The 12514-nt window shown below is 52.3% G+C and overlaps 3 protein-coding genes across 15 annotated transcripts in view; 2 read left to right on the top strand and 1 right to left on the bottom strand.

The window, feature by feature from the left end:
* The window catches only part of LOC120951406 (dynein axonemal heavy chain 10), a 38874-nt gene extending 33892 nt beyond the window's left edge, over positions 1-4982 (top strand). Inside the window, exons 61-69 of one of the 2 annotated variants that reach the window (XM_040370098.2) lie at positions 35-196; positions 273-444; positions 539-670; positions 903-947; positions 1348-1700; positions 1967-2071; positions 2896-2997; positions 4333-4479; positions 4790-4982. In XM_040370098.2, coding sequence (XP_040226032.2) covers positions 35-196; positions 273-444; positions 539-670; positions 903-947; positions 1348-1700; positions 1967-2071; positions 2896-2997; positions 4333-4479; positions 4790-4936 — 1365 coding nt within the window. In that variant the 3' untranslated portion in view covers positions 4937-4982. The remainder of the gene's footprint in view (positions 1-34; positions 197-272; positions 445-538; positions 671-902; positions 948-1347; positions 1701-1966; positions 2072-2895; positions 2998-4332; positions 4480-4789) is intronic. The other variant, XM_040370099.2, reaches the window with a different exon arrangement.
* Positions 4983-5153: 171 nt separating this feature from the next.
* LOC120953762 (uncharacterized) lies at positions 5154-6766 on the top strand. Of its 2 annotated transcripts, none has more exons than XM_040374004.2 (3): positions 5154-5516; positions 5610-6041; positions 6124-6766. In XM_040374004.2, the coding sequence occupies exons 1-3, from the start codon at positions 5409-5411 to the stop codon at positions 6607-6609; spliced, it is 1026 nt and encodes a 341-aa protein (XP_040229938.2). In that variant the 5' UTR covers positions 5154-5408; the 3' UTR covers positions 6610-6766. The 2 variants fall into 2 exon arrangements, with proteins under 2 accessions (XP_040229938.2, XP_040229939.2); XM_040374005.2 differs by having other exon boundaries at positions 6127-6766.
* Positions 6767-8151: 1385 nt separating this feature from the next.
* LOC120953761 (papilin) overlaps positions 8152-12514 on the bottom strand; it is a 64336-nt gene continuing 59973 nt past the window's right edge. For 8 of the 11 annotated variants that reach the window (XM_049607358.1, XM_040373999.2, XM_040373998.2 and 5 more), the window contains 8 exons: positions 11553-12410; positions 11278-11466; positions 10985-11170; positions 9879-10423; positions 9650-9800; positions 8896-9330; positions 8468-8740; positions 8152-8381 (listed from right to left, as the gene is read on the bottom strand). In XM_049607358.1, the coding sequence (XP_049463315.1) occupies positions 8224-8381; positions 8468-8740; positions 8896-9330; positions 9650-9800; positions 9879-10423; positions 10985-11170; positions 11278-11466; positions 11553-12410 (2795 nt within the window). In that variant the 3' untranslated portion in view covers positions 8152-8223. The remainder of the gene's footprint in view (positions 8382-8467; positions 8741-8895; positions 9331-9649; positions 9801-9878; positions 10424-10984; positions 11171-11277; positions 11467-11552; positions 12411-12514) is intronic. The other 3 variants (XM_049607361.1, XM_049607359.1, XM_049607362.1) reach the window with 3 other exon arrangements.

Raw genomic sequence — 12514 nt, forward strand, 5'->3', positions numbered from 1 at the left:
CCAACTTTGTGCGTATCCTTTTTTGTCCACCCAGGAGCGAAGAAAGTACGGCAAGCTGGGCTGGAACATTTGCTACGACTTCAACGAGTCCGACTTCAACGTGTGTCTGCAGATACTGGACACGTACCTGTCGAAGGCGGTGGACTCGCGCGACAGCCGCATGCCGTGGAACAGCCTGAAATATTTAATTGGAGAGGTATGGTTTTGTATTTTGTAATCATTCGTTGGGTGTTACTAAAACACAATAACTGATTGCCTGCATCGCTTACCAGGTAATGTACGGCGGTCGGGTCATCGATGACTTTGATCGGCGCGTCGTGAAAACGTACATGGACGAGTACATGGGCGACTTCCTGTTCGATACGTTCCAGCCGTTCAACTTTTACGCGGACGACTCGTTCACGTACGCACCGATTGCCGCGCCCAATCGGGACGAGTTTATCGGTAAGAGCGCAAAGAACACTCGTCCTCCATTGTTCCTGAAATCATACACCCTGTGTGTGTGTGTGTGTGTTTGGTTTTGGTTTATAATTTCCAGCGTCGATCGATAAGCTGCCACTCAACAATACGCCGGAAGTGTTTGGTTTGCATTCGAACGCCGAGATCGGTTACTATACGACGGCGGTGCGGGAGACCTGGGCGCACCTGATTGATTTGCAGCCACAGACCGGTGAGTAGGGTGCACTGTGGGGGGGTAGTTGATGGGGAGCTCAGGGAAATTACTTCACACGGTTGCATAGTTTCAACCGTGAGTGTGGTACTTTGCCGCCGTTTGCGGTGAATAGGACGTTATTGACGGTCGAGTGTTTTAGACAGTGCGCGGTGTTATTAATATTTTTAAATAAGTTGCTTCAAGAGCGATGAGTTTTCTATTTAAACCCCCTCTTTTGTTTGTGGGATAGTTTGCATGGGCGACCTGTTTGTACTGCCTGTTCCGGAAGAAAATGGTAAGAAGAATCCAAAAACATAGTTTTATTGTGCTCCCAGCCGGGAAGCTTTTATAGTTCATCGCACTGTAGAGTGTACTAACTTTCGCACGGTATCGCACATCGAAGCATATTTTGTTGATTGATGTACAGGCACACTAAAACACACACACACACACACACCTGCACCTGTGAGCCCACATTGGTCCACAAAGTCACTGCACGCTTTCACACGTAGCGCGGGAGTCATCAATCACACACTTGTCGAAAGTCACGGTCTTAGCGCACATGTTTGAAATTTTACGCCTCAACAATGACACAATATGTGGCATAAAACTGGGTTGCGGACCCACCCCATCTCCCCCCCCCCCCCCGCTCCTCCTTTTCTCGCCGTGTAATATGTGCTTCGTCATCTGTGCAGGTGCGGATACGGGCGGCATCAGCCGGGACGAGTTTATCGACCGGGCGGCGGTGGACATACTGAAAAAGCTGCCGAAACCGTTCGATATCTGGCGCGTGAAACGGGCGTACCAGGTCAACATAACGCCCATCTGCGTGGTGCTGCTGCAGGAGCTCGAGCGGTACAACCGGCTGATCCAGCGGATGGAGCACACGCTCCACCAGCTCCGCAAGGCGCTGGCCGGCGAGATCGGCATGGACGCGGTGCTCGACAACGTCGCCCATGCATTATTCAACGGCCAGCTGCCGGATGACTGGCGCAAGCTGGCCCCGGCCACCTGCAAACAGCTCGGCGACTGGATCGAACATTTGCTGGTAAGCTCTTCCCCCCCCCCCCCTCCCATTACCCTCCCAAAGGACAACTTGCCGTCGGATTAAGCCCAACTCACTGGCTCGCTCGCTGCAGGGCGCTAATTAAAAAACTGCAAAACTTTGCCCCGCTTGTCCGCGCCGCGCGTATGTGTGTGTCAAATTGCTCGTTTTAATTTTGCCACAAAATGATTTTCACCCCCCCTTCTCCTCTCCCCCCTTTATTTGCACCCGATCCTGATCCTGCTAATGATGGTTTGTCGTGAGAGCAGCGAAGATCACAGCAGTATAAATATTGGTCCGTGTCCGGTGAACCGCTGGTGATGTGGCTGTCCGGGCTGCACATACCGGAAAGTTATTTAACCGCGTTAGTTCAGGTAAATTAAACAAACAGCATATAAATTACAAAACTCACTCTCTCCGATAGCGCTTCCCTCATGTTGTGTTGGAGTGGGTGGTGCTGGTGCTGGTGCTGACGCTGGCTAACATTCATTACAGACCCCCGGGAGAAGGGCTGATTGCAGTAATTCGGAACTCTGTGTACGTGCATAGCGATGATGATGATGTAGTGACGGCATTGGTAATAGTTTGTTGGAAGTTATAGAGTAACTGTTTGCAAATATTAGACCCTCCGGTTTGATTGATTGATTGGATTTAAATCATTTAGTATACCCACTTTCCAATCAATATTTGTTAAAATGCGTTTAATGGCACGACTTTATAGGCTTTGAACTGGTATTTGGTTTCATCTGTTGCCCGTGCCACAACGCACTGATGGTGTGGGACTGGTTGAAGCTGAAATTTAACCCAACTTCAAACCCGATTGCTTTCAAATTACTGCTTGCGTAGAACCGTTGTGCGGCGCGGCCATATTAAATTGAAAATATCAATCAGAACCTTCACAACATCAGCAGTGGCAGCTTCAAACGGGCCCGGTCTCGGTGTGCAACAAACACACATCGCTAATTTAAAACGGCTACTACAGTGTTCGAATTCCTTCTCTTTTGGCCCTATTGGCCCATCGTTCACTGTGCCACCGTCATCATCACCCATCCTTATGTACGATTTGCATATTCATCGCTCAACTGCACAGCCACCAACACCACATCACCGTACTCCAATTGGATTCCATGGATTTTTCTACTTACCGAGTTCAATTTTCTACTTGCCCCTCAATCGTAACACACACTTATCTTCCCAGATCGCTTGCCGGAAGAACAACTGGCCGCTGGACCGGTCGACGCTCTTCACCTCCGTCACGAGGTTCCAGCGCGAGGACGAAATCGAGGAGCGACCCGAAGCGGTAAATCAATTTGAATTAATCTCTCTTTCTCGACGATTTCATTAGTTTCCGCTTAGATTAGTGGGATACTTTTCCCGTCTGTGAGAGTGAGTGTTTGTGCGAAAGACACGTAAATCGCGCACCCAGCGCAGACAAGCGCATGCAGAAGATGTTGCGCCCGCGGGGTGGGTTTGGATTGCAATTCGATTAGAAGCGACCAAGAACTCGTGCGGCTGCTTGGACCCCTCTCCGGTACCAGGACGGGACTATATATTACCCATCCAACGCTGGGTATGCCAATACTCGACTTCCTGCCAGCGTTCCAGCGCGTTAGGATTGAATCAAATCACAGATCCCGCAATCCCACACATAGTAGGAGGCTGTGCGAAGCCGGTGGTGCTAAAGACATTTTTCTTGCCACACTTCTGATATCTGTGATTGCAAGTGTGTGTGTGTGTGTGTGTGAGTGGGTAGCAGTTATATTGGCCACAGAATTGGCTTGGAGGGGATTGGGCGATATTGGTCCGCTCACATCACGGTTTAGGATCACCAGAGGCGGTGCTGATAACTACTACTGCTGCTGCTGCACCCTTAATTCAATAAGAGCGTGGCTACATCTTAAGGCTGCGGCGAACCTTCAATTCCACAAATTGAATCCGCTTCCCGGTTGGTTCGCTCACTGGGGCCCCATGGCCACAGGGAAAGTGTTGGAGTAAAACAAAAATCCAATAATGCATCCTCCACTGTGATCAATGTAGCCCTGACGAACCAGGGGAGTGGGAGGAGTTCCTGATGGGGAACAACGATGCCTGGTTGCATTGAAATTACCAATATCTGGTCGGAAACAGTTGATGTTTGCCGTTCGTGAACTTCGTGTTGATTGATACACGACGGCAACAGAGCAGATTTGTAATTGAACTCGATATGATATTTGCAATCCGATTTGGGGTTTTTACAATTTCACAACGCAATCTCGGCTTTACTTCAACTTGGATGTTGCTTCCTGTACCGGTTTCGCTTCATTATTTGTAAACTCCAATGTACTGCTCAACTCACCGTTGAGAAAAAGGTCACGGGCAAATAGTGAAGTTGTGGTAGTTATTTTGTATTGTTACCACTCTGCACAACCAATTCCATTCCAGCACTGCAAACAGCTTACCCCGGCCCCATGTCTGCAGTGTTGGGTGCGGGTTTTGAACCCCTTCGTTCCCTCTCCAGCAGTGATCCAGTGCAAGTCCGCCGTAGCCGTACGCAATTTGTCTTATTTGTACGTTCCATTCTTTTCCATTTTTTCTCCCCCCGTTCGCTCGCTCGGGGATGGAAACTCCCGGGATGGATGGATGGTGATAAATGCAGGGCTGCTACGTGACCGGCCTGTACCTTCAGGGTGCACGGTGGGACCCGGAAAACCGATGTCTGACACGCTCGACGCCGAAAGTGCTGGTCGAACCGCTGCCCGTGCTCTCGATCGTACCGATAGAAACACACCGGCTGAAGTTACAAGTGAGTATGAACGCTCGCCCCGCCAAGATCTTGCTCTGCCCAACGCCTACCCCACTTCCCGCGCTTTATTTGATTATGTTGCCCGCTGTCACATACCGAGTTTGATAAACATTTCGATTTGGTCTTGCGAAAATGTGCGACTGTGCACCAGAACAGTACGTTGTGTGTGCCTCTTTTGTTTGCTTCCTTAGTTCTTCGAGCCAGGGAGTGGGATGTTGTTCATCTACATTCCAACTTTCTGCTCGGTAGCTGATATTAATTGTGCAACTTGTTTGTTTCGATTGTTTCTTATTTTTTGTATTTCCTCTAGAATACGTTCCGAACGCCCGTTTACACGACGTCCGAGCGGCGCAATGCGATGGGCGTTGGGCTGGTGTTTGAAGCTGACCTGCGGACGGAGGAGCACACCAGCCTGTGGGTACTGCAGGGCGTGTGTCTTACGATGAATTTGGATTAAGCTCTGGACATGCTCTGGTGGTTGTAGGATGTCCAAGAATGCATCGATCGTGATGATTAGAATAAATTATAAATTTATTGTTTAATAAGACTTCATAAAAAAAGGTTCTTTCTTCTATGACTCCTATCACACCTTTGAACCAGTACTACGCGGTAGATAGTGGAATTGAACCCATGAACACACACACTTGGCTTCCGCTACCCACAGTAGGAACCGCGTTTGTGCGTAGCGTCTGCGCACTGGCCGCCGCACGTACTGTCATTTGAAATCATCTGTGTTTATGAAAACAGCTTGGCTGGAAAATCGATAACTCCAATCAAAAGGGAGCAGACGACGAGCACAATGACGAAAGTGAACGATAAACAACATTGCAACTAAACTACGTCTTGTTTTGGGCACACGGGGCAAATAATGTACAAATCTGTGTTTTGGGTGTAGTGTTTAGCGAATCGTGGAAGTGTGCGAAAAGAAGATGTTTATGGACGACAGTGGCATCGAGAGCGGCGACAAGCTGGAATCGCTGTTCATCGACGAGCTCGCCAGCTTCGGGGAGGACCAGCTGTTAACGGACACTGCTGCAGTAAGTCGAATTGCTACTCGAGTTATTACTCCTCACCAGTGCTACATTACATTCCGTACGGTGTTTGCCTTTTCTTTCTCTCCCCCCGGCTAGCCTGCGCTTCTTAAGGGTCCCGTGGACTCGGACGCCGAAAGTGACATCTACTCCAAGCTGAACGATTTCGATGTGGTGTTTGAAAATCCGGCCGAACGGCCCGACCCGATTCGAGCGGCCGTAGCAGCGGCGGCCGCTCCCGTGCCCGATTGCGACCCCCGTCTTCCGCGGCACCAGCCGTCCAGTGGCGCCGGTGGACGCAAGGTTCTGACGAGCGACAACAGTACCGATTCGTTCGCTTCCTCGACGGCCACGTCCAGCGGAGCGCCGGTGTCTTCCGGCGCGAATGGAGACGAAGGTGGTGGGCAGCGCGATCACGGTGCCAGCACGGTGCCGCAGCTCAGCACGTGCAAGATATTGCAGCGCAAGCTGGAGCTGAAGGTGGAACGCGCCAAACGCAACTACCGCCAGATGTACCACGATGGGGGACAGGTAGGTCGGCACGGGTTTGTCGTCGTGCAATGAAGGTTGAATTTACTAAAAAAACCCCCACCAAACCACCGATTCCATTCAGCAGGATCCAATCGAAAAGGAGCCGAAGATTAGCAGCCTCATACCGATCTCGCGCCTTCCGATACCGGCCGGGCGGGAAAGCCACCAGCTGGTGGACGTCAACACCGGCTTCAACAGTGACGACGAGCTCGAGAATGTGTCCTTCTTTCCGCGCCCCAATCGGAAGGGCAGCGGCGGGGGCAGCAAGCGCCAGGAGCTGTCCGACACGTTCAGCATCCAGGAGATGACGATCGAGTCGGACAACGACGAGCTGGACTTTGAGCAGTGCCGCAAGATGTCGGACAGCAAGGGCTACCGGAAAATACTGAACCGCGGGTGCTCGGGCGCGGCCGGCAAGGACGACTATCTGGACAACGATACGCTGGACGAGGATGACGATTCGCAGAACCTGGAGCTGCTGCCACCGAAGGGCGGCGGTTACGCGCTGAAGGAGCAGCTGCGGCGACTGTTTTGCTGCTGCTTCGTAAAGAGTAACGATTTCCTGTGATGTGATGGAGAGCACTCGTTCGTTTAATCGTTTTTTTTTCTTTCTTGGGGCTTCCCATGCGAGAGCAACGTCGTGTGCGGGAAGGAAGGGGAAGCGACAAAATGTATCCGCAAACATATTACTGCTACCAGCAACAAATAAACGCTTCCAGCATATTGGGAGGAAATTATTAATCGAGCACAAACTAAATCATCCCTATGTGTATGTGTGTGTGTGTGCGTCTATCCTTGTATTGTCATCAAGCTTGATCGACATCGCACCACAGATGTGTGATTCAATTTCTCATTCATTTATTATTTCCTATCGATCAGAGTTAATGCTAGATTCTATTTTTTGTTTTCCTCTGCTCTACTGCACTGCATCCCTCCCTGTCTCGGCTGTCCACGATGCTCACTAGAGAGAGAGAGAGCGATAGCCTCGTATGGAGTGATAGACGGAGGGAGCGAGAGGGAGAGCGAGCCAATTAAAGAAGAGGGGCGTTGATTGTTGACAATAAATTATTTACAGTAGTAAGCGACGGAGAGAAGAGGCAAATGGAAAACGATTCGGAAAATGCAGTTGTATGCGTTGTTTTCTTCCTGCTTTCGATGTTTGTTTGTTATCCTGTCCCTACTTTAAATGCATAGTTGCTATTGTTGCATTGGTGAGCGTTAATTTTAGCAAATTGTGGCACAACTAGAGCCATCTTAGATTTGCTGCTTATTTAAACTCTTTTTTTGTTGTATCCATTTACTGGGTGGTCCAGGGGTTCTCATAGTTGTGGAACACTTACTTGACTCTTTCTTATGGGAAGTGAATTTCGCATGATGGAAATTGGACTTTATAGCACTCTTGTTGGACAAGCTCCTTGAAAATTCTTATTGGATTTGCCCAATAAGGGTGCTATAGAGTCCAATTCCCATTACATTAAGTTCATTTCTCGAAAGAAAGGGTTAATAAAGCGTCCCACAGCTATGAGAACTCCTGGCGAATCCTGTATCCAGGCTTGAACGCACTGATCCTACCCCTTTTAGTCAAGCGAATAAATCTACACACTGTTCTCTCCTTGCCCGATGATGGCATACGCCTCCCCCCTCTAAGCTATATGTATAAAAGAAAAGCACTACGCTTAAACATTGTCACTAAAATTGATTGTATTGTGGCGCGAAGGTTGTGTTCGCGCCAGATTTTGGGGGATACCTCAAATTCACCACTTCACCACCACTGGCGCACCGTTATGGATGGAGGTGTGTACTGACTCTCACTCTCTCTCTCTCACTCTTGAATGGCTGACATTGTTGCTAGAGCGGAAATAAATAGTTGCATAAGGCAATTTTCTTCCTTTTCGTATCTTGCAAAATAGGATTTCGGTCCGTTTTCTTGATTGTTTTTTTAACGGAACGGATGGCTGGCTGGTGTTGGATTCGTGGCTAGTGTGAAGTTATGTGCTGGTTTTACGGGCGAGATTTTGATTTGCAATCGATGGTAAAAGCTATTTCCACGCTATCTCTCTCTCTCTCTCTCTCTCTCTCTCTCTCTCTCTCTCTCTCTCTCTCTCTCTCTCTCTCTCTCTCTTTCTCTCTCGCTGTAACCTTCCCCTCTTTTGCTATGGCACGAGTGTGAGTTGTAGTTTGTTCAACGGTAACGGTTGTTTACATTGATCTGTCCCGCCAGCGTGCACGATCGGCAGCAGAACCGCGCGTAGTACTTGTGGTTGCAGTAGTGTCCCGCCACAATCAGGTCACACTTGGCAAGGAGCTGATTGTCGGTACATCCCGGCGGCACGTATACACCTGCGTTTGGGAGTAAAAAGCAGAAAGAGAAAGATAAAAAAACCCATTGTACAATTCCGCCACCACAAGGACGACGGGGACCGTACCTTCAACGTGTATGCTGTTCTCCTGGAATGCTTCCGACATTTCGTTTCGCGCCAGACACTTGTACCGCCCAGTGTCGGACGGTATCGCACCGAACACCATCAGCTGGTGCGCGTCGGTGATGTGTATGCGATCGGTCGGCACCAACATCTGGCCATCCTTGAACCAGTTCACCGTCGGTCGCGGGTATCCGTCCACGGTGCAGTTGATCGTGAAGTTGCTGTTCGGCCGCAGGTCCCGTCCCTGCGGGAAGTGCATTTGCACGCTCACCGGTGCTAAAAAACACAGTAAATGGACAGTTTAGCAATGTGTTTTTGTGGTTAGTTCTTTCCCCCCTTCACCCTACAAACAACATAGCAGCAGCAACCCAACACAATGAGTTTTAGTAACAGAAAATAAATGCAAACAAACCCACCACCACCGTACTTACCTGGCGGTCGAACGACCACTGGCGGTGGCTGAGCGACTGGTGGCCGGGGCCGCGACGGGTAGCGATCGACCGGTGGGGCTGGACGCGCTGGTGCCGGTGCCGCCACCACATACTTCATGTACCGCTCGTCCTGCGGGTTTATCTGGGCCGGCAGGTTGTAGCCGTACACGGTGACCGTGCGCGAGATGCCCTTGCCGGCACCGGAGTACGCCTGGCAGACGTACGGCCCGAGATCCTCCAGGCGGACGCGCGGCAGCGACAGCGAATAGTCGCGATTCACCATCTTCAGCGGCATCATGAACGTGTCGCGCCACCAGGTGACGATCGGTTTCGGGTAGCCACCGGCCGGGCAGCGCAACGTGGCCGGGCTCTCCAGCTCCACCACCAGCGAATCGTTCAGGTTGCCGGCGATGTAAGCGTCCCGCGGCACCGGGTCTGCAAGCGTGTGCGTGTGTGTGCGCCGTGCCGTGCGTGGTTAGTTGTGCAGTAACAAGGCCGCCCCCATTCACCAGGAAGAGTTTAAACCCACATCCATTGTGTGTTTTGTGTTAGTAAAAAGGTGAGAAGAAAATAGAACGAAAATAGAATGCCGAAAGAAGAAAAGCGCGAGTTAGTTACGGGGGGAAGGAAAGTGTGCTGTTAGCTCACCGGCAAAGAGTGTGTGCATGCCCCCGGGGAGGCATCTTGGTGGGTTAGTTACAGCCGTTTCGAGCCAAACTCTAATCAGGACCAAAAAGGAAGAGGCGTTACTTACCGTTCACCGTCAGTTGAACTTCCCGAAGCGCCGGCTCACCGATGCCATTGTCCGCGATGCAAACGTACGTGCCGGAGTCGGTGCGATGCAGCTGCACGATCTGCAGGTCCCCGTCCGACGTTATCACGTACCGGCCCTGGTTGGTGTTGAGCTGCAATTGCAAGGTGGAAGCGTTACAGCGTTACAGCTCTTCCGAAAACACACGTCAAAACTCCTTCAGCCGTCCTACCATTATCTCGCCCTTGCGCCAGCGGATCGAAGGCGGCGGGAATCCGGTCGCGAAGCAGCGCAGCAGTGCAATGCCCCCTTCCTCCGACTTGATGTCCAGCTCCTCCTGCGGCACCTCCTCCAACACGGTCGGTCCGGGGATGCCCGGCTGCCCGCCCGTCGGACGGTCTACCGACGCGCGATCGACGGGGCTAATGCAGATCAGCGCACAGCCCGCCTGGCAGCACTTGTTGTTGCCGCGACAGTCTGCGTCCGTGTTGCAGTCGCGGCTGCAGTGGGTAGCGTTCGCCAGCACCGGACAGTCGCCCGGCTTCTGGGACTCGCGGCACACGCCGACAAACTCGGACCCGGTGCCCACGAACGCTCCGCCACTCTGCACGTCCACCACGCACTCGCTGCCCGCTGGGCAGAAGTAGCCGGCGCACGGATCGTTACACTGGCAGCGTTCGCACCCGTTGGCAGGATCGTACGACTTGGCAATGCCGTACGGGCAGTGCAGCTGGCTGCACTCGTGGTCGTACTGTTCGCACGGATTCACCGCATTGGCTGTGTGTGTGTGTGTGTGTGGGGGGGGGGGGGGGGAGGGAGACAAGCATAAAGAGATGGGATTAGTGAAAGAGCATGACAAAAAGGGAGAAGACAAACGTTAGTCACTATGGCAACACCGATGAGTTGATGTACACAGAGCGGATGAAACAGGCGAAAACCCCGGCAATTGTTATGGAATGGATGACCAAAATGAGCTACCAGCAATGGCATTATTCCGTCTAGCATGATGAGATCGATGAAAATAGGATGATGAAGATAAAGGTTTCCGGAACCGATGTAACGAACGACGCCCCAATTGTAATCCACGCGCCATCTTGTGTAATGCGTTTTGCGCATGTGATTACGCCTAAAACCCAGCAAACCAACGCAGCCCAACAAACACACCGAAGAAGCGCGCCACCGTAGGACCAAGGTTCGCAAATGCGAAAGCAAAAGACAGCTTTGTTTTAGTGACAAACAGCTTTGTTTTCCATCAGCAGCAACAGCACCTGGCAGCAGTAGCAGCAACCGCCATTTTTGCCCCACAAACACACATTTGCGATAGCGACGACGACTTACATTCGATGGTACAGTACGTGCGACAGTTGCTGTACGAGGGGAAATTGTTCGCATTGCCGCCGCAGCCACGGTAGCGGAAGGCGAAACAGGTCTCGCGCTCGGGATCGTAGTACCAGCGTAGCTTCCGGGACCGGGTCCCGCATCTGTCACCCTTCCGAACCGGAAGGCTACAGATGTGCAGCTTCTCTGCAGACACATCGCAATGATTGTAGTGCGGGTTTTAGGGGAATGTTTGGGTAATGGAATTTCCTTTTTGATATTTTCACTCTCTCTCACACACACGCAGTACTTACCAGCATCGTCGAAGCCGGGCCGCTGATGCACGCACGTTCCTTCGCATTCTTCGGCGCTCGCGAAACGATTCCCGTTGCCCTCGCAACCACTGTAGTTGAAGGCGTAGCAGGCGTGCGTCCGCGAGTCGTAGTAGTACATTGGAATGCTTTCCGTGCATTGGCCTGCTTGGACCGCATCCTGGCAAACGTCTGCAAGGTGGGAAAATGAAAATATAGAGATTAAAATTAATTTACTGCAACGTAGGGATCCGACATTCCTTCCAGTCGATACTTACCTACACCGCGGTACATGCCACACACCCGTTCACACTCCTCCTCCGACCGGTAGCGGTTCGCGTTGCCTCCGGCGCCACTGTACCGGAACCGCTCGCACGACTGCCGCTCCGCGTTGTAGTAAAACAGGATCTCGTCCCCATCGCCATCGCCATAGTCGGGCACCTCCTCGCACCGGCTGCCATTACCGGCCGCCGGCTGCTGCTCATGCGGTCCCCGCACATCGACATCGACCGGTGCGCGTCCTCCAGCCGGGCAGCTGCGCTCACATTCCGCCTCACTCGCGAAGTTGTTCCCGTTGCCGCCGCAACCACTGTAAGCGAAGCGGACGCACCGCTGCTCGTGCGGTTCGTAGAACCAGCGCTCCTCGTTCCCGCTGCACTCGCCGTACGCGTGCGGCAGTTGACACACGTCCTGTTCCCCTTGCCCTTCGCTGCCGCACGATCGTTCGCACTCTTCCTTGCGCTGGAAGTTGTTCCCGTTGCCGCCGCAGCCCGTGTACGTGAACAGCTCGCACGCGCCGGTCTGGGTGCTGAAGTAGTAGCGCGCCTCGTACGGGCTACACTCGCGATCCCCATTGTCCATCGGCAGCTGGCACTGGCTACGGTCGAATGGTTGGCCGGGGGCTGCGGGTTGCACCGGTGCCACGGGGGCTGCCCCCGGTGGAGCCGGTACCGGTTTCGGACCCTCCTCGATGCACCGGTTGATGCAGGACTGCTCGTCGGCAAAGTTGTTGCCGTTGCCGCCGCACCCGCCGTAGTAGAACTGGCGGCACCGTTCGTCCTTCGTGTCAAAGTACCAGTGGGCGGTGTAGTTCTGGCACTCGCCAATCTCCGCCGGCAGGAAGCAGATGTCTTTCTCTGTCGTGAGGCGAACAAAAAGGGGGGAAAAACGGTTAGCGCAGGGAAGCGACAAACGTGGGGTTACACAACCCTCCGCGTGAGAATGAGTGTTACGGACGGCT

Source organism: Anopheles coluzzii, chromosome 2, assembly GCF_943734685.1.
Source record: "Anopheles coluzzii chromosome 2, AcolN3, whole genome shotgun sequence".
Classification (NCBI taxonomy): Eukaryota; Metazoa; Arthropoda; class Insecta; order Diptera; family Culicidae; genus Anopheles; species Anopheles coluzzii.

Excerpts from the sequence above, each read along its gene's own strand:
- LOC120953762 (XM_040374004.2), top strand. The coding sequence starts at position 5,409 with ATGTTTATGGACGACAGTGGCATCGAGAGCGGCGACAAGCTGGAATCG. Across the intron at positions 5,517-5,609 it reads TGTTAACGGACACTGCTGCA|CCTGCGCTTCTTAAGGGTCC; the intron begins GTAAGTCGAATT and ends CCCCCCGGCTAG. Across the intron at positions 6,042-6,123 it reads TGTACCACGATGGGGGACAG|CAGGATCCAATCGAAAAGGA; the intron begins GTAGGTCGGCAC and ends GATTCCATTCAG.